Raw genomic sequence first — 23,918 nt, forward strand, 5'->3', positions numbered from 1 at the left:
ATGAAGAAGGTGTGAAATCAACACTTAGAGTACAACAAGAGGAAAAGTGTTAAATTGCTAAAACAAAAAAAAAAAATAAAAATAAAAATTTGGGTCAATCTCTCGTGTATATGTAATTCAATGTTAGAAAGCTTTCAAAATCATTCTTTACTAATCTAGACACCCTAGTCTATACACACAAGTACAAACAAGTACATACAAACACACAGAAATATACACATACACGTATTTGCTTTCGTGTTTCATTCTCGTTAACATTTTGTTATTCGTCTGTTTTAATAATTGGGTTGATGATGATGATGATGATGATGATGATGATGATGCTGCTTTTCTCCACCCAGCTACTTCATGTTCTGCTGGATAGCTGCTTTCAAAGCATCAAAAGGCGAGGCTCGGAATTGTGGGTTTTTCAACACCTCGTTAAAAGTCTTGCTTTCTTCTTGCATAATTCGTTTGTAGCCTGTAGCCTTAACTGGGTTTGGTTTGTTCAAGTTAACCTTCTTTGAGTCAACAAAAGTTTCCATATCAACTTGGTTGTTGTTGTTGTTGTTATGAGCACTTTTCTTTGCGCCCACTAGTCGACTATCAACAATCTTATTTACCAACTTGCTCTTTGATTCGCTGTTATCATTGCTATTTTCGATATCAGTGGGTAAACTTTTGAATAACTCATCCATCTTTGGCTTCAACTGCTCCTTTTCTTTTCTCTTTCTCCTTCGCAAAGCTGACTTACTTATATTCCCACTGGTATTGAATGTGACTTTGTTAACCAATTGGTTAATGAAACGATCACTTTTCTCCTGTTGTTTCTGTTTCTTGGTTGTCTTTGCAAGTTTGAGTAATGGGTTCTCATGGTACTCTTCTTGGTCCTGCTTTGAGGGTTCAAACTGCAGTTTAAACTCGGAAATCTTATTAGCCAATTGTTCTTTCCGTTCGATCTTGCCCCTCAAAGAGGACTTCTTCTTTATACCACCAGCTGCCTATAAAAAGAAGTGAGGAAATATGTTAGTTCATTGCACTGCTAATTAGATGGATATAAATTAAAATATTGAAAAAAAAAAAACAAAAAAATGAAAAGAAAACAAGAAACACCAGAAATAAATTAGGTAAAGCTTGATTTTTCTATATCAGTTACATACCATCACTGTTTGATTGTATACAGGTGTGTATATATATATGTGTGTGTGTTTATTTCTATATGCGTATTTGCAGTAATTGGTTTTTTTTTTTCAAATGAAATGGTAATTGTTTTTCCTTGTTATGGTTCAAGTTGATCCTGATGAGAGATGCCGCATTGAATCTTATCGCGAAACATTTAAACAAAATTTTTTTTTGTATTTTTTTTTTTCTCTCTCTCCCTCCATTTTTTTTGGTTAATGGTAGCTCATCTTTGCAATTGAAGTTTCCTCGGTCTTTCTAGTCAGTAAGGCCGGCAACATCATCATCATCATCATCATCATTATTATTATACACGCAAAGACAAAAGAAGTGCAAAAAACTGGGATTAATTCCGTCAAAATTCATGCCAAATAAAGGATAAACAACGAAAACATACAAAAAAAAAAAAAAATCAAAAAAAAAGTATGAATGTGATTCCCATTCTTTGTGTATTGTACCAGAGTTCACTTCTATATGACCTTTTATGCAACTTGTAGTCGTCGCTCAGTGTTACAACATGTTTTCTGTGTTTTTCTTGCTCCCATTTTGATACCTTTATTGTTACTATAGGCTCAACTATGTCTGTATTCATTGAACATCATCTTCTTAACTATGTACAACTAGTTGTGTTTCTTTTTTTGGAACGTAAAGCATTTTTATTTTCTTCTTCGACTCAAAATGTTCGATGTTATTGTCAATATAAATTTAGTACATCTTCACTCAGTTTCTAATATTTTTTCTACATTCCATGTGCCAAATAGTATACTGAAAGATGGTATTTTCTTTTTTTTTTTTCTTCTTTTTTTGCTTTTGATCAATTCTAACTCATTTAATGCGTTAGATGCGTTGATAAGAGCTGAATAAATTGGAAAAGAGTAAAATTAAAAGGAAAGGAAAGAAAAGAAGAGAAGAGAAAAGAAAAGAAGAGAATAAAAGGAAAGAATATAAATCAACATAGACATTGAAGATATCCTCGAGACTCCTTCTGTGAATTCAGAATATCTTGTTGTAAGTAGAATCAGAAGTGTTAATGCAAGGTACTATTTGAGAACTGTATTCTCAGAAGCATTGAACTCATTATTTTGAAAACTTGATACTAATTTTAGCCTCCCTTCTTTCTTTCTTTAAACCCACCCCCCTCCCATGAACATAATAGGTCAAAGTTATACTAAAGTTAGTTTTGCTATCAATTAAAAGCATATTTCTGACTTATTTTTTATTCTTTTTGGTTCTTCTTCCTGCTGCTTTGAAACAATAAATTTAATACAAAACATTACTTTCTGCTGCTTCAAGTCAAGTATAATTACTAGTTTTTGGCAATTGACATAGAAATATCTATGTGATAATGTATCTATGGGTTAATTGTGTTTTGTCTTTTATTTGTAGTTCTTTTTTTTTTTGCAACTTGTACTGTACTGTACTGTATTGTACTGTATTGTACTGTATTGTATTGTATTGCACTGTATTTCCATTAGATGAGTACAAACACGAGCTCTTTAAAAAATGCGCAGCTCTTTGTGTGTCAAATTTTCTTCTCGAAATTAAGGAAATTGAAATGTATTGACTACGAGCAGCAGCTCTACCAAGTTTACCCACTATCATTTCACCCGGAAGCTTCAACTGCACTTCACCTACCATACCCCACCCTCATTCACAATAAGAGTACCACATCACCAAGCTGATAATTCAAATTACAAGGTATAATATATAAACTGCAATCAACATTGGATGGCCAAGTTTTTGGATAAGTTTAATAAGGGCATACTGACACACCAATCATATTAAAACAAAGATATACAGAGCGATAGAGAGCGATGAGTGTCAACACCAAATCCGATGATCTTGACAAAACAAGTCTAATTCTTCCGAGTCCCAACACCAAAACCAATACAAACGTTAATACCACTCAAACCCAAGGATCAGAATCGATGTTATACGATTCGGGGTCTACAACGGCGAATGTCACACCTATGATTAAAGCTGAAGAAGTTCACGATGTGCCATCATTAATGCTCGATGAGGAACTCGATCTGATATTATCAAATACACACCCTTCACAACGAGAACAGCAACAACAGCAACAACAGCAACAACAGCAACAACAACAGCAGCAACAACAACAACAACAACAGCAGCAACAGCAGCAGCAGCAACAACATAATGACCATAACTACCACCAAGACCAGTTGACAGCGACCAGTCTACTTTACCAACCCGAAAATGACCAAACCCAAGTAAAACATAGAAAAAATACCGAATCAGCTTTAGATATCACAAGTGTTACGGATGCGGACTTAGATATCAATTCCAACTCAAACAATGCAAAAACTTCACTGGTACAGACACTGATACTGGATGCAACTGCTAAATCGCCAAAAACAAATGATCAGCGGCAGACCTCGATCAAGGGTGAAAGTCAATCTCATGTATCTGAAAATGACGTTGCGTCACAACAGCAAAAAAAAGAGTTAAAGCAAGAGCAACAGCAGCCTAGAGTCTCTGCGTATGCCAAGTTGGAATTTGAGAATTTCACCTTTTACGTACAAACGCTTCAGGTTGTCCTTGGTAGAAAGTCTCATGATGAGTTGATGCACCAAAATGTTGATGTGCACCTATCTGAAAAAAAGGCAATCTCAAGAAGACACGCCAAAATTTTTTACAACTTCGGAACCCAGAGATATGAAATCTCCGTGTTAGGTAAAAACGGAGCTTTTGTTAACGATAATTTTGTTGAAAAAGGTCTCACAATCCCATTAAAAAATACCGATAAAATCCAGATTGGCGACATTGAATTTAAGTTTATCTTACCAGAAGATCTGTCAAATGATGGCAAGAATGCAAACGGCAATTCAACAGAACCTAAACCATTTAACCCAAGCGATGCAATAAACTTAAAATCAACTTTATTTTCAAAAACACCCACACCTCAAAGCTCTCCCAAGAAAAAACAAACTTTACAAGATATAACATCCGATGTAATTGAATCATTGCTGCCGTCATCATCGGGAGCGGGAACTGCAAAAGTGCATTTTGCCGAAAGCTCAAAGTCATCTGGAGTTGGTACGAGCGCTGAAGTAAAGACCAAACTCAAAACTGAATCAGGTAATGAAGCCGAAACTAGTGCTGGAAGTGGTACCAGTATCAAGACAGGCACTGGAGCTGTCAGTGATACTGTTACGGGTACTGGTACTGGTCCTGGTACTAGTACTGGTGCCGCAATTGGTGCAGGAAATGCTACAGGAACTGAAACTAATGCCGCTGCTGATGCTGATGCTGGAACTGGTACGGGAACACATCGTAAGTCGATGAGCCGACGCGACTCAATTATGAAACTCCGACGATTGTCAAAATCACATGGCGCCGCCGATGAAATCAACGAGTTGTTGAAAGAGATTGGATTGAACCCTGTGGCTGACGCCAACGGAGACGAGCCCATGGATTTGGATGCACAAATTCAGCTTCTCCTCAATGAAGATGCCAATGACCTAGTATTGAAGGAGGAAAAAGATACTTTGCAGGCAAAAAATGCATTATACAACGAGTCTGCCATTATTGATGACGGCGAGGAATTAGGTAACATTGTTAAAAGCTTTGATCAAGCTGATAATGAAATAAAAAAGTTAGATACTCAAGTTAACAGCCTCGGCGTGGAGATATCTGAGCTTTCAAAAGCACCAAACAATCAAAATCAGTCCCTAATCAGAGAAAAGGAGTTGAAAAAGAAGAATCTTGAGGATTTAAAACGCGAAAAAGAGCAACATCTTCAACAAAGAAGAAACTCGTATGTGAAAAATGCCGGTCCTATTAGGGCAACACCACTTATGGGCAAACCAGCCTCAATCCAACCACCTGCGTCATCATCGATATACAATCGTATGCATGGCTTGGTGGGCGATAGAGGAGCAGGTTTTCCATTCATGTCTCATTCGAGTCAAGTTTTCCCACCACCACCAAAATTGACAGCAACAGTGCACATAATTACATCTGAACCGTCGACAATCAGAGCTCGACCTCCGTTAAGGGCAATCACCGTGAGCGACGCCTCCTACTTGTCTGCGTTTTATTATCCAAAGACAACAGAAGAACCATCGAAATACCCAAAACAAAAGGGTAAGAAAATTATACCTAGAAAACAACCCAAGAGAGTATATTCGGCAGAAGAAATCCCAGAAAAGTGTCGCGTTAAGCCGAACTTGTCTTTCAACACCATGATTATGGAGGTTTTAAAAGCGCCTTCTGCAAGTCAGGCTGGTTTGACCATCAACGAGATCATAGAGTCAATCAAAGAAGTTTTTCCGTACTACAAGTATTGTGCAGATGGATGGCAAGCATCAATTAGTCACTGTATCAAGTTTTCCAAATTTTACAAACGTACCTCTAAAAAGGGACCAACTGAATGGCAGTATGTAATCGACAACTTGTATTTGCAAGAGCGCAATACAATTAAACAACAACAAAAACTGATTGCCGAGGCTAAAGCTAAAGCAGAATTTTTACGACAAGAAGAGATTCGAAAGAAGCAAAGATTGGAAGCACAACAGCATTTCAGTAATCAAATGTTTTTGAAAAGAACCCAATTTGCGCATCCACAATCTTCACTTCCATTACAAAATGCTTTGCTGAATACATTGCAACAAAACCTATCAAAAGGAAACAATTTTTCTCAAGTGCCAAATCTGAAAAATGCCATCAACAAACCAATGGGAAATATGTCGCATATTAACACCGGAGTGGCAGCAACATCTACAAGTTTAACTTCAACAGCAACAGCGCCTCATTCCTCATTCTCTTCTGCCGGTTCTGTATCGTCTTCTTCTCTTCCACTTGCCTCCTCGCAGAATGCACAAATCAGTACACCAGTACTGAATATAACACCAGCACCATCAGCTGCAAGACCGGTTGCAGCTACAGGCAACACAAACACTTTATCGTCGTCTTCCCCATCTGCAGCAAGCTCGACACAGTCGCAAAAGTCGCTAGAATATTTGAGAAAAGAATTGTTTTCGCAGTATAAAGCACGAGAATTAAGTTACGATCGAGAGACAGCAACTTCTTTGATTACAAAGGCTTTAGCAACTACTATAGCTCAAGTAAACACTATTGGAGCAAAAGCTGGATGCGGTGACAATGCTTTGGAATTTTTAGTTGAGAAAGCACCACAACAAGTTAGCAAAATATTGGGGATTGCCTTGTCTAAGTCAATAAAAGAGCATGAGGGTGTTGGTTCTAATACTCCAAGCAAACCAGGAACACCTGTCCCTGCGCGGTCGCAAATTACTGCACAGCAATTGCAACCACAACCACAACCACAATCTCAGCCACTGGTACAACCTTATTCCCAATCGCAATCTCCACCACCGCCTCTGCTGCAATTGCAACCGCAACCGCAACTGCAACCGCGACCTCAACTTCAACCACAACTGCATCTGCAATCACAATCGTTCCTTTCCACTAGTAGACACCCAGTTAGTCTGGAACATGGTAAATCATCCATGCAGCAAAGTAATGCGACTACATTCCAGTCGCTGCAATCAAAACTGCTGGGTCATTTATCAAATGGAGTATCGTCGTTACCTTCCCTGGCACACCAATCACCCGTGGCTTCAATATCTTCTCCCCTTGTTACAACCAGTATTCCAGTATCAACAACTACAACATCAACTCCTCTCTCTGCTACAAAAGAACAAAACACTAAATTTACTGGAAGCACGCTGTCCCTGCTGGTTTCTCAATTTCAGCCACAGCCACAGACACTGCAGTCTCCACACGCACTACATGCTCGTCCGGCATCAGTAATATCGCAGCAGCACCTGAATACACAAAATTTTCACACATCTGCAACACCATCTGCACCGGCATCAGTGTCGCCTTCGCCGTCTCCACAACTTTCTCACTCGCCTACAAAACCACCAAACTACAAACCTCCACTGTACGGCAAGCCACCATCTTTAGGACGTCCAGGTTCATTTGCAAAACCGCCGGCTTATGGGAAACCTCCGGGTGTTGGTAGTGGTTTATCTCGGCCTCCTACATTCTTGTCAAACAAACCTACATTTCTGAATGGTGCACAAAAGAGGGAGCTGGATTCTACAAATTATGACAAAGACCATGCAAACAAAATTGCCAAAACATAATTCATACAACGAGATCTTGTGCAATGACTGTTTTTTTTTTCGATTTGTCCCATTGAATATAAATTTTATGATTCCTGGGTGTAATATAGGTATAGATAGATTTATATATATATATATTGAAAAGATCAAGAGAAGTTTACTGTATATAAACAAGTGTAATCGTTGTTTCATATACATATATATATATATAATATAAATATATATGTGTATGTCGCGAAAAATAGTATGTTGACACAATTATGTTTTTTTTTTGTGACACGCCATTATTGAAAGTGGCGAATCCGTATTTCCAAAATCCGCCAACAACAGAACATCGTACTGCAATTAAAGAACTATTTACTTACTACGTTTGTATTGTCAGGAAAGCAATTCATCCATATAATCTTACCCGATATAGATTTTTGATCAAATAAATTAATTCAGACACACAAGTAAACTAGCAAACAAGCAAACTAGCAAACAAGCAAACTAGCAAACAAGCAAACTAGCAAACAAGTACAATTCAAATTTATATATATATATATACCCATATACACACACATATACAGACTGTTTACCTTTCCCTCGCCCCTTACAATGAATTCTATAGCCAAGCGGTTCACAAATGCCAACAACAACGACATCTTGAATGAGGTCAATTCGATACACCAAGCACGGACATCTCAACAGCAATTGAACCTAGCTCCGACCATCGCTGTCCCGCCAATCTCACAACCCACTGATTTTCTTAGGGCACATACTGATGATGCTTCGAATCCAGATTGTAAAATTAAAATTGCACACGGTACCACAACACTTGCGTTTCGTTTCCAAGGTGGTATAATCGTTGCCGTCGATTCGCGAGCTACTGCTGGTAACTGGATTGCGTCACAAACAGTAAACAAAGTCATTCGAATCAACCCAATGCTTCTTGGTACTATGGCTGGTGGTGCTGCTGATTGTCAGTACTGGGAAACATGGCTCGGAACTCAATGTAGATTGCACGAATTGAGGGAGAAGGAGCGTATTTCTGTTGCAGCAGCATCAAAGATCTTGAGTAACTTGGTTTATTCTTACAAGGGGATGGGTTTAAGTATGGGAACAATGATTTGTGGCCATACAAAGAAGGAAGGACCAACTATATATTACGTTGATTCCGATGGAACAAGGTTGAAAGGCGATTTGTTCTGTGTTGGATCAGGTCAGACGTTTGCGTATGGTGTATTGGACTCGCAATACAAATGGGATTTGACGGTGGAAGAGGCGTTGTATTTGGGAAAGAGAAGTATTTTGGCAGCAACTCATAGGGATGCATACTCCGGTGGTTCTATAAACTTGTACCATGTCAATGAAGAAGGATGGACATACCATGGAAACTTTAATGTTGGTGAGTTGTTTTGGGAAGTGAAGGAAAAGGAGCAATCATTTGTAAATGTTGACGGTTGAGGGATAGGAGTTCCGAATTAGACTCGAATAGGTATGTAGAGAAATGAAGTAAGAAGCTGTAAAATTCAATAATTTATTTTTCTTTTCTCAAATACAAATTGAAAAATGATAATTGACTCTGACAGTTTATTTCCCGAACAATGGTATAGTTGGATGGTATTGTATGAAAGTCCATCAAGAGAAGAGATAAAGATGCCGTAGGATAAACCTAGGCCGATAGATTTTGAGGAGCACAAAAGGCAAATAACTTCAACGTTTCTTATATAAGAAGTCTACAAATTTAAATAGAGAATAGAAAATAGAGAATAGAGAATAGAGAATATTAGAATACGAACCAAACACTTTAAGGGGTAAGAAACCTCCACCCCCTTTTTTCAATAAATCACACATATATTCAAATTTGTGTTTTAATTTTTGGCCCTTCTTTTCACTATTATTATTGGTCTTTTTAACCTTTTGCTTTCTTTTCTTTTCTTTTCAGTTTTTTTTCTTTTCAGAACTCAATATCGTATCCTGCAAAGAGATTGCTACAGTGCTTACCCAAACTTTAGACTTTCCTCTCCAGCATTTGAATGTAATCGACCCGCGAAAAAATTTGGATGTAGAAATGCCTTCATTGGGAACAGAACCTCCCAGCAATGTTGGCTCGTTGTCATCATAACTTGTCATTAAGTTGATTTGTGAATTAAAAGTCTACATCATACAGGATTCGCCCCGTAAACTATCTTAGCTTATATTATATCTCTCGCTTTAAAGTCATTTTTCGTCGTAACATATTCACAACACCTCAGACCCAGTTTGGGCAAATAACTAGGGATCAGAACAGTGTACTATAATTTTGGAACTCCTTTATCCTCCTTGCCGGGACAAACATATGCCAAAGTCGCAGTTTTTGGTGCGCTACCTATTTTAAATAGACCTTAGCTATAGAGGAAATAAAAAAGAGAGATACAAAGAGAGACACAAAGAGAGAGAGACAAAAAAACAAAAACAGAGTCTCGTCGAGTCACATGACCAGTAGGGTAAAAGCCATCTTATCGTTTTTTTCGCTACCCACTGCGCGCTCCTACCCATAGTATTGAAAATTTATTTCACGATAGGTCTTGGTATAGAATATGATGAGATTTTTAGGGATTTGATATTTCATCTACCGTACATAGTTTCATCAAACCACATAGATCAAGATGGTATGTTTTGAGCACATCAACATAAACGGGATATTGCTGAATATGTGAAAGCATGAAAAGAGGAGTGAACCATTGCAATTTTTAAAAAATTCGAGAATAGGAAAGAAATCGACGACAACTAAAAAAAAAGAGAGAAAAAGCTCATTATGTACAATAGATCCATCAAGAACAAAAAGCAGCAGTGGCAGCTAGAAAATTGAATTTGAAAGCTTTGATCATGAACTTTTCAGTCAACTGGCTTTTGGTTTTTAAGAGCTTGAGATTCGGGTCGTTTTTGAAATCATATTAGATTTATCTAATTACGTTTTTTTTGACTGGAAGTTATTGCAATATCAGAGTTGTTACAATTATTGGATTATACTTTGAAATTCAAATACATTTTGAACATGTATGCTAGATTTTGAGCGAGTTTCGAATCTCCTCCTCCTCCCCCCTCCTTATTTTTTGTTTTTGTTTTATTTTATTCTCAAAAGTCCCAGTTGAAGAAGATTTTAATAATGATCATTGTTTTCTTTGTACTAACAGTCTTTTCAATTTTGTAGTCCGACAAAGCCCAAAACCCTATGCGTGAATTGCGCATTGAGAAATTAGTTCTCAACATTTGTGTTGGTGAATCCGGTGATAGATTGACCAGAGCCTCAAAGGTTTTGGAACAATTGTCTGGTCAAACCCCAGTTCAATCAAAGGCTAGATACACTGTCCGTACCTTCGGTATCAGAAGAAACGAAAAGATTGCTGTGCACGTCACTATCAGAGGACCAAAGGCCGAGGAAATCTTGGAAAGAGGTTTGAAAGTTAAGGAATACCAATTGAAAAACAAGAACTTTTCAGTTACCGGTAACTTTGGTTTCGGTGTTGATGAACACATTGACTTGGGTATCAAATACGACCCATCTATCGGAATTTACGGTATGGACTTCTACGTTGTTATGGGTAGAGCAGGTGCTAGAGTCACCAGAAGAAAGAGAGCTAGAGCCACTATTGGTAACAGCCACAAGACCAACAAGGAAGACACTATCCAATGGTTCAAGACCAAATACGATGCTGATGTGTTGGACAAATAAATTTAAAAGTAATGTTTATTGCCTAGCATTAATGTATTAATTCCAAAGACGAATAACAAGTAACAGTACTCTGTATTCTGTACTCGATAATCTCTATCCTCTTTGATGTTTGCTATAGTTTCGATATGTTCTATAGTGGTTTATTTTCTAATCTTTTCTTTCCTTTTGTAATTTTCTTTTTTGGTCTCCGAAATTGTTACTCTAGAAGATGAGTACACAAACTTGTATCTCATTATATGTAATCAATGCCAGGAAAAACATTCTTTTTGGGCGAATATGACTTTAGCACTATCGATTTTCATATCTATAAAATGTGACTAGATGTACGCAATAAGGGTATATCTACAGATGCAGAATTCTATCCAGATGATGTCAACCCAATGTCAAATGGTTATTGATATGTCATGTAACTAAAACACTGAGGGTGCTAACTAACTTATCTCGCATACTAGGTTTGAACCTTATTTGACGACACTTTAAGTATCATCAGTACCCTAAAACCAAGTCTCGTAAATTAGAGGTTTAAACAAAAAATGTGAACTACACCTTACAGCTTCTATATCTTATTTCTTTTATATATATATTTTTTTTACTGATAAAATATAAAAGAAGACGCGGAAGATCTCTTGTCAAATCAAATATACATATATATATACATTATATATATATATGAATAAATAAATAAAAAGGAATAAAAGAACGGAATTTTTTGTTCTAGCTCTATCCCCATCGCGCTGGACTGAATGATTTTAATTTTTTTTTTTTTGTCTATACGGCATTAAGAATTGGTGCCAGTGGGAAATAAGGCGAAGAATAATAGAATGAAGAAATGAAATTAAAAAAAAAATAAAGAAAGAAAGAATAAAGTGAAGAGAAAATCGAGAAGAAACAAAAGAAAAGGATGAACAATTAACTTCTACGGCAAATGTGCCTGAATTTCACTTGATGTATATAGTAATTGTTGGTCAAGGAAGTGAAATTTGAGCCGGTTCAGGCGGCGGAGAGACCAAGACGGGGACGGAGAAAGAAAGAAAGAAAGAAAGAAAGAAAGAAAACAATAGCAAAATTCGGCCTGAGGTATCTTGGCCGAAGCTGTTTGTGGCACGAGGCGATATAGTGCAAAATGAGCTAGAGTTCGAAGTGAAGTTTGTGCCAGTCAATCGTTGGGAGTCAAAGAATCTCTTGATCTTTATTTTTTTGTGCATCTTTTTAAAAGTCAAAACCAACACCAGAGATGCCGCTTAGTTTGGAATGATTTCTTCTCTTATTGCCGCATAGGTAAATATTGGTTATAGTATCGCTTGCTGCTCTTGGTTCTTTCACTTTTTTCATAGTTGTACCACATGGGTCTTTCTTTTTGTTTACTACTATTTTTTTTCTTCTTTTGTTCGTTTATTTTGTTTGGGCATTTGGTTGCGGAAGACTAGAGCAGGATTGTGCCGTGCAAGGCAAATAAATAATTTACTGTTCACTTGTTAACTTTTGGAACGTTCTAAACTTTAGCTTCCTTGGTCAAATGTAGAAGGACCGTAAGGGCCAGGGGTATTTTGTTACACGAAACTTGACGTGGAATACTACTTCTCTAAATCTATATATCTGCATACTAGCTATTGTTGTGCTCTCTTTGTTGTGTAATTGAGATTAGTAATGCTCATAAGCTTGTTGTATTGTGTATTGTGTATTGTGTATTGTGTGGTGTGTGGTGTGTATTTTGTGCGCCTTTGTGTGGGTTATCAGTTATCAATAGAACAAAAGGGAAAGTTAAAAGAGAAGAGAAGACAAAAAAATAAGAGAGAAAACCAGTATATCTGCATCAACCATAACTCTCAACTCCACTCCATTCTATCTTACTCTACTTCACTTCACTTCATTCTGCTTTTTTTTTGTAATTCATTTAAACAACCAACTTCCGATTATTCCAATTTTCTTTACCAAGAGCACAGGCACATATATTCTATCATCAGTACCATTCACAAGACTCTTTCCCACTTGCTTCATTTTACGAATATTTACACGACAAACCAACAGAGAATTAAAGACATACCCCACTGGTGCCACCGAAAGCAACACATTTGTATTTCCTTTTAACTTATCACCTCTTGCTCTGACTTTAACACAAGCGATAACATTCGAATAAGCCACCACCAACGCTGTCTCACATATACCGCCCCCCCCCCCCCGATATTATGGTCACGATAAACTACGAACCCTTGGAACATCTTAAGTACATTGATGAAAATGTAAGCCCTGAGGAGAGGGCACATGTGGAACAGCTCATACGACTAGAATTAGCCAGACAATTCAACCACAATATGGATAACCTAACTAACCATCCAAACGACCTGCATACCAATACAAGCAATACTGGAATTAACAATAGAAGTAACAATAGAATTAACGATGTTAGCAGTATACCTCAAAACACTTCAGAGTTAGTAATAAATGGCGAACAACGGCTGCAACAACAACAACAACAACAACAACAGCAACAACAACAACAACAACAACAACAACAACAACAGCAACAGCAACAGCAACAGCAACACGAAGAAGAGCAAGTACATTTGCAACAGCTCGAGCAATTGAATCTACCTCTACACCCAGGAGTTGAGCAATTTATCCCGCAAGCAATATTGCAACCTCGACCTGGGAGTATGGTAGATATGACTATCCAGCGATACGAAGAGGAAGAGCTGGATGATGATGAGCATGATAATGATCACGAAATGGAAGGTGGCGTTGATATGACAAGATATACTGATTTTACATTGAAATCGCCGCTCGATGAAAATGGTAACGAGCGTGCACAATCGTCTTCTTATTCGTCTTTAGGGGAAGAGGATAGGATTGATCACACTAGATTGTATACTACTCTTGGCCATTCCATATTACGACAAAGGAATTTAAACTTACTAGCGCAGAATCAACATGAAATAAATGTATTACAAGAAAATCAGTTGCAGGAACTAGATACAATTAATAATGATATGATACGGCAAATTAACATGAAGAGGAAAATGATTGATGAAGTAGATGAAGACAGAAAAAGACGACAGATTAACGAATACGCGCCAGTTAATGAGTATTTGGAAAACAGATGGAAACAAGGGATCAATACCGCTGTGGAAATTGTTGTTGATGAAGCAGATAGACAGGAGAAATGATTCATTCTTTATCATTATTCACAATATATATATATGTATATATATATAGATTTACATATTGGCGTTTCTTTTATGATTATTGAGTTTATGCAGTATCAGACATTTAGACTGAATTTGTAAGTATACCTCTTTCTCTACTGGTATGCTTTGCTTTGTAGTGTTCTTGTATACCAATGTAGAAATTCTCTCTATCTCTCGCTCTCTCTCTCTCTCTCTCTCTCTCTCTCTCTCTCTCTCTCTCTCTCTCTCTCTCTCTCTCTCTCTCTCTCTCTCTCTCTCTTCTGCCTTCCCGCTCCCCTTGCCATCTTCCCTCATTTCATGTAAAGATCATGTGTTATTTAAAAGCGATTTCGTAGAATCTTTATCCTTCTTCTTCAGGTATATCATATCAATCTTATTGCCTCCAACATTTGTCACCCTCGGACACCCCTCTCTATCTTTTTCCATTCTGCAACATTCAAGGCAGTAATAAGCATCGACGCCGTTTTCATTGTTCAAACCCAAGTTATGTCCACATATAATACATTTATTTCGGAGATATTCAGCAGAACAATCCTGGCATATTCGGACTTTGGTTGTGGGTTTCACCATTGAGTCACAAACGGGACATTTGCCATCGCAGTTAGGGCATATTTGACCTATTGTCTTTCCTGGTTGTTTCATACATTGGACCAAATCGTATTGATGTCGCGACATTTGTAAATAGATATACTGATGATGAATATATTTAGTTTCGGGTACTTTAGGCTGACTAAAACTCGTGTTCAAGTGGCTATTTGTCTGCTTGCTTGTACAAGTTGCTATATTTTCTATTTTGTTTGATGGGACTATTGACCAATAGAACTTATCTGATTTGATTATCTCGTGTGTGGTCTAGCTTGGTCTTTTTGTTTTCGTGTATGATTTTAAGAAATGGTAGAAGTATAATAAGCAAGAGTTGGGGAAAAGAGTTGGAAAATTTAAATAATTGCAAAACCTTACTCTCGCTTCAACTCGCCTTGGTTTTCTCTTCCCTGCTTTTGCAACCTTGGGAGACTCCAATCCTTTTTTGATTCTATAAAAGTATCGCCACCGGTCCCAAAAAAAAAAAAAAGAAAAAAAGAAGAAAGACGTCATAAATAAAGTTCAAATTCATAAACACCTAAAAGAAACAGGAAACAGGAAACAGGAAATAAAAAGAAGAAACGAAATTAAGAAATAAAGGGAAGAAAGAAGGAAGGAAGCAAGGAAGCAAGGAAAGTTAATTACATTCTACATCATGAGTCTACAACTACTGGAGAATGAATGTATCATTTGTTTTGAATCAATCAAACCTACTGACCTTGTTGGTAAGATTCCATGTTGCCCCACAAAGATATACCATAAAGATTGCATCACTATATGGTCATCGAAATCTAATAGTTGTCCTACGTGCAGAAACAACTTTTATCAAGTACAAATCACCAGCGCCAGAGATCTAATTAAGATTTTAGAAGTGTTAAAAGTCCAGGACAAGTTGTTGCCCAATGCAGCTATAGATCGCATCCCCTCTCAATACATTATTCCACAAAGTAATGTAGATCAACAATACCATACTCAAATCAGCTCGTTATCGTTATCGACAACTACTTTTTGTTGTATATGTACTGTAAGCAACCGACGCTATAACAATCAAACTATACTGTGTTTCCAATGTGGATCATCGTTCCATCTAAATTGTCTAGGGGTGCAGCAAGAAATTGATGACTACACTTTACTGTGGTTTTGTCCAATGTGCGATTACAGTCAAGAAACACTTTTACCAAGAAGTAACAGGGGGATCAGATATGGTTATGATAGCAATAGCGGCCATGGAAATAGCATGGTCGGTTCGAGGTCAAGGTCTGTTATCGCTGATTTGATAAGACCTAGAGCACTGCAGAGGTCCAACCCAGGTTTGGTGATTTTTAATGAGAATAATGAACTAGATGATGCATTTTTGTATGAGGAAGAAGAAAATGGTGAAGATGATTCTATGGTAGACTATGACAACAATGGTGATGGAACATTAGTTGTTAATAACAACAACGTGAATAGCGATCTTCATGCAGAAATACCCAACTCAAGGTTACTACAAACTCTGCTGCGACTTCATTCACAACTGTTGTTACCACTGCGTAATTTTAGTCATTCGAGTCATTCAAGTCATCAGCACCGTCAGCACCATCAACCGTCGAGAACCATGAATGGTGGAAAACTTCTTCGGAGAGAACAAAAACAGGAGGAACTGCTAACGCCAGAAGAAGCAGATTCTTGGAAGACATTCCAAAAGGCCAGGGAACTGACCTTAATTGAAGCAAGTTTAGGGATGGAACCACAAGCAATAAGTTCAAACCCAGGCACTTCTTCCTCATCTTTCGCCTCTAACTCTTTTCTTGTTTCACGTACCCCATTACAGTCCAATGTTACAACAAGAAAAAAAAGGAGAAAGCAACTTTCCAGTAAATCTGATGCAGGCATCAGTACACATCACGTTAAACCTTTGGCAAATCAGCCAAGTAGAATAACAAATTTGATAAATGAACTCAAGACAGGAAAGAAATCAGAAACAAAAAATACAACCTACAACAATAAGCATGATCGTCATCTCTATTACCAACATCAAAGCTACCACCCTTCTATGGTATCTAATTCAGGCTCTACGTCATTCGACTCACCCAGTTACTCAGAGTCAAACTCTAATCTATCATCGCTGGTGAACAGCCCGAGTCCATTAGAAGCATCAAGTTACTCTTCCAGTGACGACAACGAATATACACCCCAACATAAAAGAGAGTTGACGTATGACCAGAAATCTATCATTCAAAAGTATTTGCGCCACAAGTTGAAAGATCGATACAAACCAGAAACAGCTATTAAACGAAATTACGGCAATGATCATCACAGCAGAAAGAATTATAACGATGATAATGATGATGATAATTACAATCATAATCTTAATAATAGTAGTAATATAAGTGGTAATGGTGACAGTGGTGGACATATTAGCAATTGTGATTACATTACCAACGAAGAGCAATTTATAAAGATTAACAAAACCATTTCACGGAAAATCTATACCCATATCGTGAACTCTACCTCATTGGATGACATTGAAGAGTATTTCAAAGATGCGGACAAATTGAAAAATTTGATTGATCTGTATATAGTGTACTAAATAGGTTAAGCTGATTGATTCAAAACTTTTATTTTAAATTTTTTTTTTTCTGATTTTTTTTTATTTGATTTTTTAGAAATTTGATTTGACATTTTTTTTTATTTATATTTCTACTTTTATTCATTCTCTTATACATTCTTTTGTGTTATTCATTTGTTCAACTATCTTCGACGTGGTCCTTTTGGTTTATTAAATCGGAGGCCAGTATTATTTGCTGACTGGTTATTGGCAGAGGATAATGATGATGACGAATGGGATGACGGCGTTGCACCTCTACTTTGCTTGCTTTCATCGTTTCCAAAGTCTGACTCCAATTCACTTACCTCCAATTCATTCAAATCGCCAACTTCCAAATTTTTATCAAGAACAACATCGTCACCATTAAAATATTCGTTTTTAAGATGTGAAATTAAGCTATTTTTCGACGCGGCGTAAACCATACGGTCTTTCACTGACGATCCAGAAGGACAGGTGTATATGAATGCAACTTTGCTTTGTTCATATTTATATAAGATATACGATGGTTTCAGTGGTGCAACATTGCTCTCCAATTTATTAATCAATCCATCCACGTTGACTTTATTGATTTTTTCATGTAATTCAATCACTTCGCTTGCCATATTAATATTGAAAATAACGACTATACCAACATCCAGTTTCGACTCCTTTAAATTTTCAAACTCTAATTTTAATTTCTCATCAAATGCATACAAGATATCACCTGTACTGCCACTTGTCTTGGAACTCATACTTGCCAATTCTCGTTTGAATCCAAGTCCAGTTCTTGCATAATACGATTGTTGGTTAATATTCTCCACAATTTCCTCCTTTTCGGTCTTCAACCCTTTAACGCCTCTATTTTCTCCATTCTTTTCATCATTGATAGAACGAGTCAAGTGATCCTCAGTCACTTCATCAAGTTCGGTCCAAGCAAATTTGTATGCGAATTGCGAAGAACCCAAACTAGTTAATAATGTATTTTTTGTAGAAGCATACAACATTTTTTGTTTAATGGGAGCTGAATCTGGTATAAAACTTATAAAGATCTTTTGTGGTTGCGATTGCGCTAAAGTGCTATTACCATCATTATTGCCTTCACTGCTGTCGTAGGGAAAAGAAATATAAGCTGGTTCAGGAAAAGTTTGGGATAAATATTTGTTTAATTGAGCAATTGATGATGAGATAGAAGTTGTAGTTGATGTTTCGTTGTTAATCTCAGCAGGGATCAATTCAGTAGAGGCGGAAGAAATTTTGATGACGATTGGGGTAGATGACGATTTACTTTTAAAAACGTCTGCAAGTTTTGAAGAAACAGTAATTCCTGATTGAGTTGACATTTCAAACTTTATAGTCTTGAATATAGGTGAGTGTAGTTAACAAAAATATAAAGCTTGAAAGGAAAAATCAAAAGAAAATGAAAAGAACAACTCAAAAGATAAAGATGAAATGGATGGAATTAGTGTTGGTGGATGCAAGAATGTGTTGGAGTTGTAGTTGTAGTTGCAGTTGTAGTTGTCGCAGTTAAAAGATGGACAATATACTTTTCGGTTAAAATCTATTAACGGAAAAATAAAAAAAAAGAAAAGGGGGGGTGGAGAGATATGATGGGTACATGAAGGTAGATACTTCAAGTACTCTTATAGAAAAGAAAATCTCTGTTTGTTGCTAGAAATTACCCCCTTACCCAATTTTCCACCCTAAAAAAAAAAAGAGAACAAAAAATAATGAGAATAAAGGAAAAAGAAAAAAAACCCAATCTTTAACGATATACACCGTTGTTCCTCATCATCATCATCAATAACGACTTGACCTACAACTTGACCTACAACTTTCTATTACCCATGATGATCCAACGCAACCAAGTGGTTTTTGCACCTATTCGACCATTGCGTTTCCTGATTTGCCGCTCTCTACATAGTAATCGTCCACTCCAAAGCTTATTTGGGGGTGGGTCACATAATGGTCGCGGCCCTTCCTCGTCATCAACATCGGGGCAAACTTCCTCCATCTTCAGATCTGACCCCAGCGACACCTCTTCTTTATTCAAACCATCCACTAAATCCAAACCACCAGTAAATCCTGCTGACATTCTTAAACAAAACGACATTTTGCTTTACCTGAGCAAGCCCTTGAACTATATCGAAAGCATTAAGCTGAACGGGTTCCATTTGGCCAACAATTACCTTGTTACTTCGCCTGACTTACAAGGCAATGTTGTTGGATTGTGTCTAATTGGGTCAGAGACATTTGAAGTGAATTTCCAGCATGGTGATAAAAGTTTGGTGAAAATAGACGGACATGTAGTGACATTTGCAAAAGAGGTATTTGAAATCTTCAACAAAGTTCATCCTAAACCGGAATTGGTTGTTGTGGGACTAGGCAAGACAAGTCGTATTTTGAGTCCGGAAAATAGAAACTGGTTCAGTGAGCTAGGTATACTGTTGGAAGTAAGTGATTCCAATAACTCGGGACAAATATTTGACTTATTGAGCACAGAAAGACCAGGCATCATTGGTGCCTTACTACTACCTCCAAACGTATAATTCAAAAGAAAAATAAAATGAAAAAAAGAAAAGAAAAGAAAAGAAAAGAAAAGAAAAGAAAAGAAGAACGAAAAAATCAGTTAAGGAGAAACTCAAAGAAAATTAGGGGAAAGGGGAGGGGATGAAAGAAGAAATAGAGATAAACTGGTGCATTACAGCTATGTTTTTTCATTTGCAAATTTATTACTATCAAACAATAATTTTTGTTTTTTTTTGAAAAAAAAAAAAAGGTCTTTATTAACCGCATGGGTGTATAGTTAAAAAAAAATGTATATGAAATGAGGAAATTCTACTTCTAATAATTATTTTTATGTTGTTTTGCGACTCTGATCTTGCGATTCCAAGCTTTCGGCAATATTGGCTGCGGATTCATTAGATGTTGAAGGCAATGATTCAGACGCCGTTGATGTGAATTGAAAACTGTTTTTACTAGTACTCTTAGTATTGTTAGTGCTAGTAGTGTTATGACTGCTATTGATATTATTGTTGATTCTAGAAAGTGTTTGTGGCGTTCCAAATGCAAAGTTCCAAGGTGATGGAAGCTGAGCTGTGAATGCATCACTTGTATTGTTGATATTGTAGGCTTGAGAATGTTGTGGAGTAGACATTATCGCCATCATCGGATGTTGTGGTGCATGTGCTGTATGCGCTGCATGTGCTGCATGTGACGAGTGTGGCGCCAGAGGCGAGATAATTTTGTTCAGCAGAGACATTGGTGGTGGCATATTGGTGGAACCCATTGGTGCTTGGTGTGGGAATTGCATTTGAAAAATGCTCGTGTGGTCAACAATGATTTGCTGCAGTTGCAGGTGCAGCCCATGTGTCGTCGATGAACCAAATGGGACATTTGACCCTTGTTTCTGCATCTGCATCGTCTGCTGCGGTGACTGCTTTTCGAAAATGCGATCCAACAATACTTTGGAATTTGGTGTTGAAGAGAGTCCACCTAATTCAAATGATGAGTGGTCTGTTGTGAGATTGAAATGGCTTGAGGTGTTAATACTTCCGCCATGGGATAATATACTACTGTGTTCTCGCGAGGTGTTCATAGTAAGGTTATTGTCGAAGGTTGAAGATGCTTGAGGCGGTGCTACAGGTGGAAGTTGTATTGTTGTTGTTGTTGCTGTTGTTGTTGTTGCTGTTGACGATGATGATGGTGGTGTGGGGTGTACCTGAAATGGATGAGGAAATACATTGTTGCTGTTGTTGTTGCTGTTTTTTGCCATGGTTGTTGCTTCGTGAGCGGTAGAATTAGTGACTTTGTTTGTATTCACATTCTTCTTGAACTCTTTTCGATTTCTTTCCAAACGCTTCTTGTTCTTTGCCAGTGATTTGTTATGTGTGTCTGACAAGACTATTTGGAACTTCGTCATACCTGCTTGCATTTTCGCTCGATTCTCTGCTTGTGATTTCCCGGAGCCTCCTTGTTTATTGGCAGAAGTTCCATTACTTGAAGTGGATATTGATTTCAAAGATGATGTGGATGACGCCGTTGTTGATTTTGTTTTCGTTGCAGTTGTTGTTGTTGATGATGCTGATGATGTTGTTGATGCAGTTGATTTTTTTACTGATGATGTTGTTGCTGTTGACGTCAATGAACCTTCTGTAGCTGGCCGTGAAGGTTTCTTTGGTTTTGGCTTTGGCTTGGGTTTTGAACTAAGATTCATATTGGTGGATTTTCGTTCTGTAAAAATTCCCATCATAGGTGGATTTGATGAAACTTTAGCTGGTGTGGGGCTTGGTGGTTGTAGATTCTCTTTGTCATCTTCATTTTCCAGGTCGTGGCCGTGATTATTGTTGGTATCTAAATTTGGTTTGTTGGGTGATGACTTTTTGGTGGACGCAATAATGATTGTAGATGGCGAGCTTGGAGTTATCTTTTTGTCAGCAGGAGTTGATAATTCTGCTTTCAATTTGTTTGAGATGTTGTTAAGTGGCTTCAGTCTTTGTTTCGGATTTGGTGTTTGCATAAATGCATTTGCGTCTCTGTTTGTGTTTAAATTTCTGCTTAGATTTTCCTTCATTTCATTGTCCTTTTTGAGATCGGACTTGTTAAAATCATTGTTCTCATTCACATTCACATTTTCATTAGCTTTATCATTATCAAAATCGTCATCAGTTCCATCGGTTTCGTCACCATCAAGTTGTGATGGTTGGGATCTCACTGGCTTGCAAGGCTGCTGTGACGGAGAATCAACCTCTTTGCCTTCACTATCGTCATTGTATGCTTTTGTAATAATACTGAGTTTATGTGGTTGTCTTGGAGGAGTGTCTAATAATGCAATGCTTCTCTTTGTTGCGCTTTTTAAAGGATCTTGTAGTATTTTCTTGTTACTGGCCACTGCATTGAGGCTAAACTTTGATGGAGTGATGGAAAAGTTTTCAATGACATTCGTCGTTGCCCCTGTTGTTCCTGCTGTTCCTATTGTTCCTGTTCCCAATCCACCACTACCACCATAACCATTACCATTTCCGTTACGTATAGGAGAGTCTATATATATCTCGCAGTTCTGTTGTAACATTCGTTCTTGGAATGGAGTGATTCCAAACAATTGGCTTCCTGAAGTGTTTGCCAAAAAATTAAAGTTGTGATTTATTAGTGGCGTGAATCCAAAGCCTTGAAACTCTAATTCATTACCTGGGAGGTAGTAGCCGCTGTTGTTGTTATTGCTATTGTTACTGTTGTTGTTGTTGTTGTTGTTGTTGTTGTTGTTGTTTTGGCCAATAATACCAGAGTTGTTATCTTGCTCCGACATTCCGTATCCTGTGCCTGTACTACTTTGTCGCTGTACATTCTGCAGTGTTGGGTTCAAAGAATGGGATGGGTGTGTAAAGAGTTTATTAGGAGTTGAATTTATTGATAAGATTTGTTCTGCGGAATATGTTTTTGAAATCAAAGGTGTCCAACCACTTAGACTGGGTAGATTTTGGAACTTCGATGCTGAGGGAGGAAACGATGGAAGGAAATGCATATCATTTTGTTCCATATGCTGATCTAGTTGTTGTTGTTGTTTCTTGACTGAAGAGTTTATTGATCTAGCAAAGAAGGAAGAAGATGCTCCGGTTGTTTTCTTTGATGCTGGTGTTTGAGTTGTGCTGAGCGTTGGGGGTTTTAAAAGTCTTGCTTCGTTTTCATCTCTTGCTGGAGACGAACGTAGAAACTCACTCGCCATTATAGGATCCAACTTTGAAAGCTATTCTCTTTTGCGGTGATTAAGCAATATTTGTTGTGGGTAAAACAGTTAGTGATGGAATCTAGTAGTTATGTGTATTGATTCCAAGTATGGAAAAAGATGAATAAAGACAAGTGATAGGAAATAAGAAATAGACAAGTATAAAGAATAGGATAAAACTAGTGTGTGTTGTTTTTTTTTGCAAGTAGTAACAAGTAGTATCAAGTAAAAGCAACTGTAAACAATTATAGCAAATAAAAGCGAGTGTGTATAAGTATCTGTGTGATTCAAGATATGGTTCGAGAAGTGACCGGTAGTAGATTTGAGGGATGGTGGGTCTCTGTCTTTTTTTTTTTTTTGCTTAGAGAAAATAAACTGTGTATAAGGAAAAAATTGTAGATGGAGTGGTGTTTACGTTTCTGTGTGTAATTCAGGATAAATTACTAATCCGCTATATGGTTTGTTATGAATTCATATGTTGATCCTATTTTGTAAATATTGTTTGTTATTGAATGAGTGAGAAAGTTGATCTCTCTCTCTCTCTCTCTCTCTCTCGCTCTCTCTCCTTCTCTCTCCTTCTCGCGCGCTCTGTTCTCTGTATGTTGTGTATGTTTTGTATGTTTTTTGTTTTCTTAACGTATGCTACCATATGATTGTTTTACAAGAAGGAGAGATTTTGCTCTTGCAATTTCACACAAAGACTCGCTTTCCCGAGATATCCATTAAACCATGAGATGTTTTATAATGTGAAATACGTTTAGATATGTAAAAATGTATATCCACATTTACATTTAGAGGTAAAGATTTGTGACAGACTCGATAAACAAGTAGATTGAGGCGTATAATGACCAAGCCTTGTAGAATACCTTTTCTATTGAAAAGACAGAAAGAGAGA

The 23,918-nt window shown here is 37.3% G+C and overlaps 10 protein-coding genes across 10 annotated transcripts; 6 read left to right on the forward strand and 4 right to left on the reverse strand. All coding sequences in view use genetic code 12, as the record gives it.

Moving 5' to 3' along the window:
- Positions 1-341: 341 nt before the first annotated feature.
- Positions 342-1,142, reverse strand: SLX9 (ribosome biogenesis protein slx9; the record flags this gene model as incomplete). The annotated part of the gene is made up of 2 exons (XM_061119264.1): positions 342-980; positions 1,140-1,142. 2 exons carry the CDS (start codon positions 1,140-1,142, stop codon positions 342-344), a joined length of 642 nt encoding a protein of 213 aa, XP_060975247.1.
- Positions 1,143-3,086: 1,944 nt separating this feature from the next.
- FHL1 (Pre-rRNA-processing protein fhl1) lies at positions 3,087-7,292 on the forward strand (the record flags this gene model as incomplete). The annotated part of the gene is made up of 1 exon (XM_001527035.2): positions 3,087-7,292. One exon carries the CDS (start codon positions 3,087-3,089, stop codon positions 7,290-7,292), a length of 4,206 nt encoding a protein of 1,401 aa, XP_001527085.2.
- A 576-nt stretch (positions 7,293-7,868) lies between these two features.
- On the forward strand, positions 7,869-8,717 carry PRE2 (Proteasome subunit beta type-5; the record flags this gene model as incomplete). The annotated part of the gene is made up of 1 exon (XM_001527036.1): positions 7,869-8,717. The coding sequence occupies one exon, from the start codon at positions 7,869-7,871 to the stop codon at positions 8,715-8,717; it is 849 nt and encodes a 282-aa protein (XP_001527086.1).
- A 1,750-nt stretch (positions 8,718-10,467) lies between these two features.
- RPL11 (60S ribosomal protein L11) lies at positions 10,468-10,968 on the forward strand (the record flags this gene model as incomplete). The annotated part of the gene is made up of 1 exon (XM_001527037.1): positions 10,468-10,968. One exon carries the CDS (start codon positions 10,468-10,470, stop codon positions 10,966-10,968), a length of 501 nt encoding a protein of 166 aa, XP_001527087.1.
- Positions 10,969-13,154: 2,186 nt separating this feature from the next.
- On the forward strand, positions 13,155-14,132 carry PVL30_001887 (uncharacterized protein; the record flags this gene model as incomplete). The annotated part of the gene is made up of 1 exon (XM_001527038.2): positions 13,155-14,132. The coding sequence occupies one exon, from the start codon at positions 13,155-13,157 to the stop codon at positions 14,130-14,132; it is 978 nt and encodes a 325-aa protein (XP_001527088.2).
- A 327-nt stretch (positions 14,133-14,459) lies between these two features.
- Positions 14,460-14,828, reverse strand: ini1 (Pre-mRNA-splicing factor ini1; the record flags this gene model as incomplete). The annotated part of the gene is made up of 1 exon (XM_001527039.1): positions 14,460-14,828. The coding sequence occupies one exon, from the start codon at positions 14,826-14,828 to the stop codon at positions 14,460-14,462; it is 369 nt and encodes a 122-aa protein (XP_001527089.2).
- A 562-nt stretch (positions 14,829-15,390) lies between these two features.
- Positions 15,391-17,307, forward strand: PVL30_001889 (uncharacterized protein; the record flags this gene model as incomplete). The annotated part of the gene is made up of 1 exon (XM_001527040.2): positions 15,391-17,307. One exon carries the CDS (start codon positions 15,391-15,393, stop codon positions 17,305-17,307), a length of 1,917 nt encoding a protein of 638 aa, XP_001527090.2.
- Positions 17,308-17,468: 161 nt separating this feature from the next.
- On the reverse strand, positions 17,469-18,644 carry TWF1 (Twinfilin-1; the record flags this gene model as incomplete). The annotated part of the gene is made up of 1 exon (XM_001527041.2): positions 17,469-18,644. The coding sequence occupies one exon, from the start codon at positions 18,642-18,644 to the stop codon at positions 17,469-17,471; it is 1,176 nt and encodes a 391-aa protein (XP_001527091.2).
- Positions 18,645-19,148: 504 nt separating this feature from the next.
- On the forward strand, positions 19,149-19,850 carry PVL30_001891 (uncharacterized protein; the record flags this gene model as incomplete). Its single annotated transcript, XM_001527042.2, has 1 exon — positions 19,149-19,850. The coding sequence occupies one exon, from the start codon at positions 19,149-19,151 to the stop codon at positions 19,848-19,850; it is 702 nt and encodes a 233-aa protein (XP_001527092.2).
- A 308-nt stretch (positions 19,851-20,158) lies between these two features.
- PVL30_001892 (uncharacterized protein) lies at positions 20,159-23,023 on the reverse strand (the record flags this gene model as incomplete). The annotated part of the gene is made up of 1 exon (XM_001527043.2): positions 20,159-23,023. One exon carries the CDS (start codon positions 23,021-23,023, stop codon positions 20,159-20,161), a length of 2,865 nt encoding a protein of 954 aa, XP_001527093.2.
- Positions 23,024-23,918: the final 895 nt, after the last annotated feature.

The sequence above is a fragment of the Lodderomyces elongisporus genome, chromosome 2, assembly GCF_030384665.1.
Source record: "Lodderomyces elongisporus chromosome 2, complete sequence".
Classification (NCBI taxonomy): Eukaryota; Fungi; Ascomycota; class Pichiomycetes; order Serinales; family Debaryomycetaceae; genus Lodderomyces; species Lodderomyces elongisporus.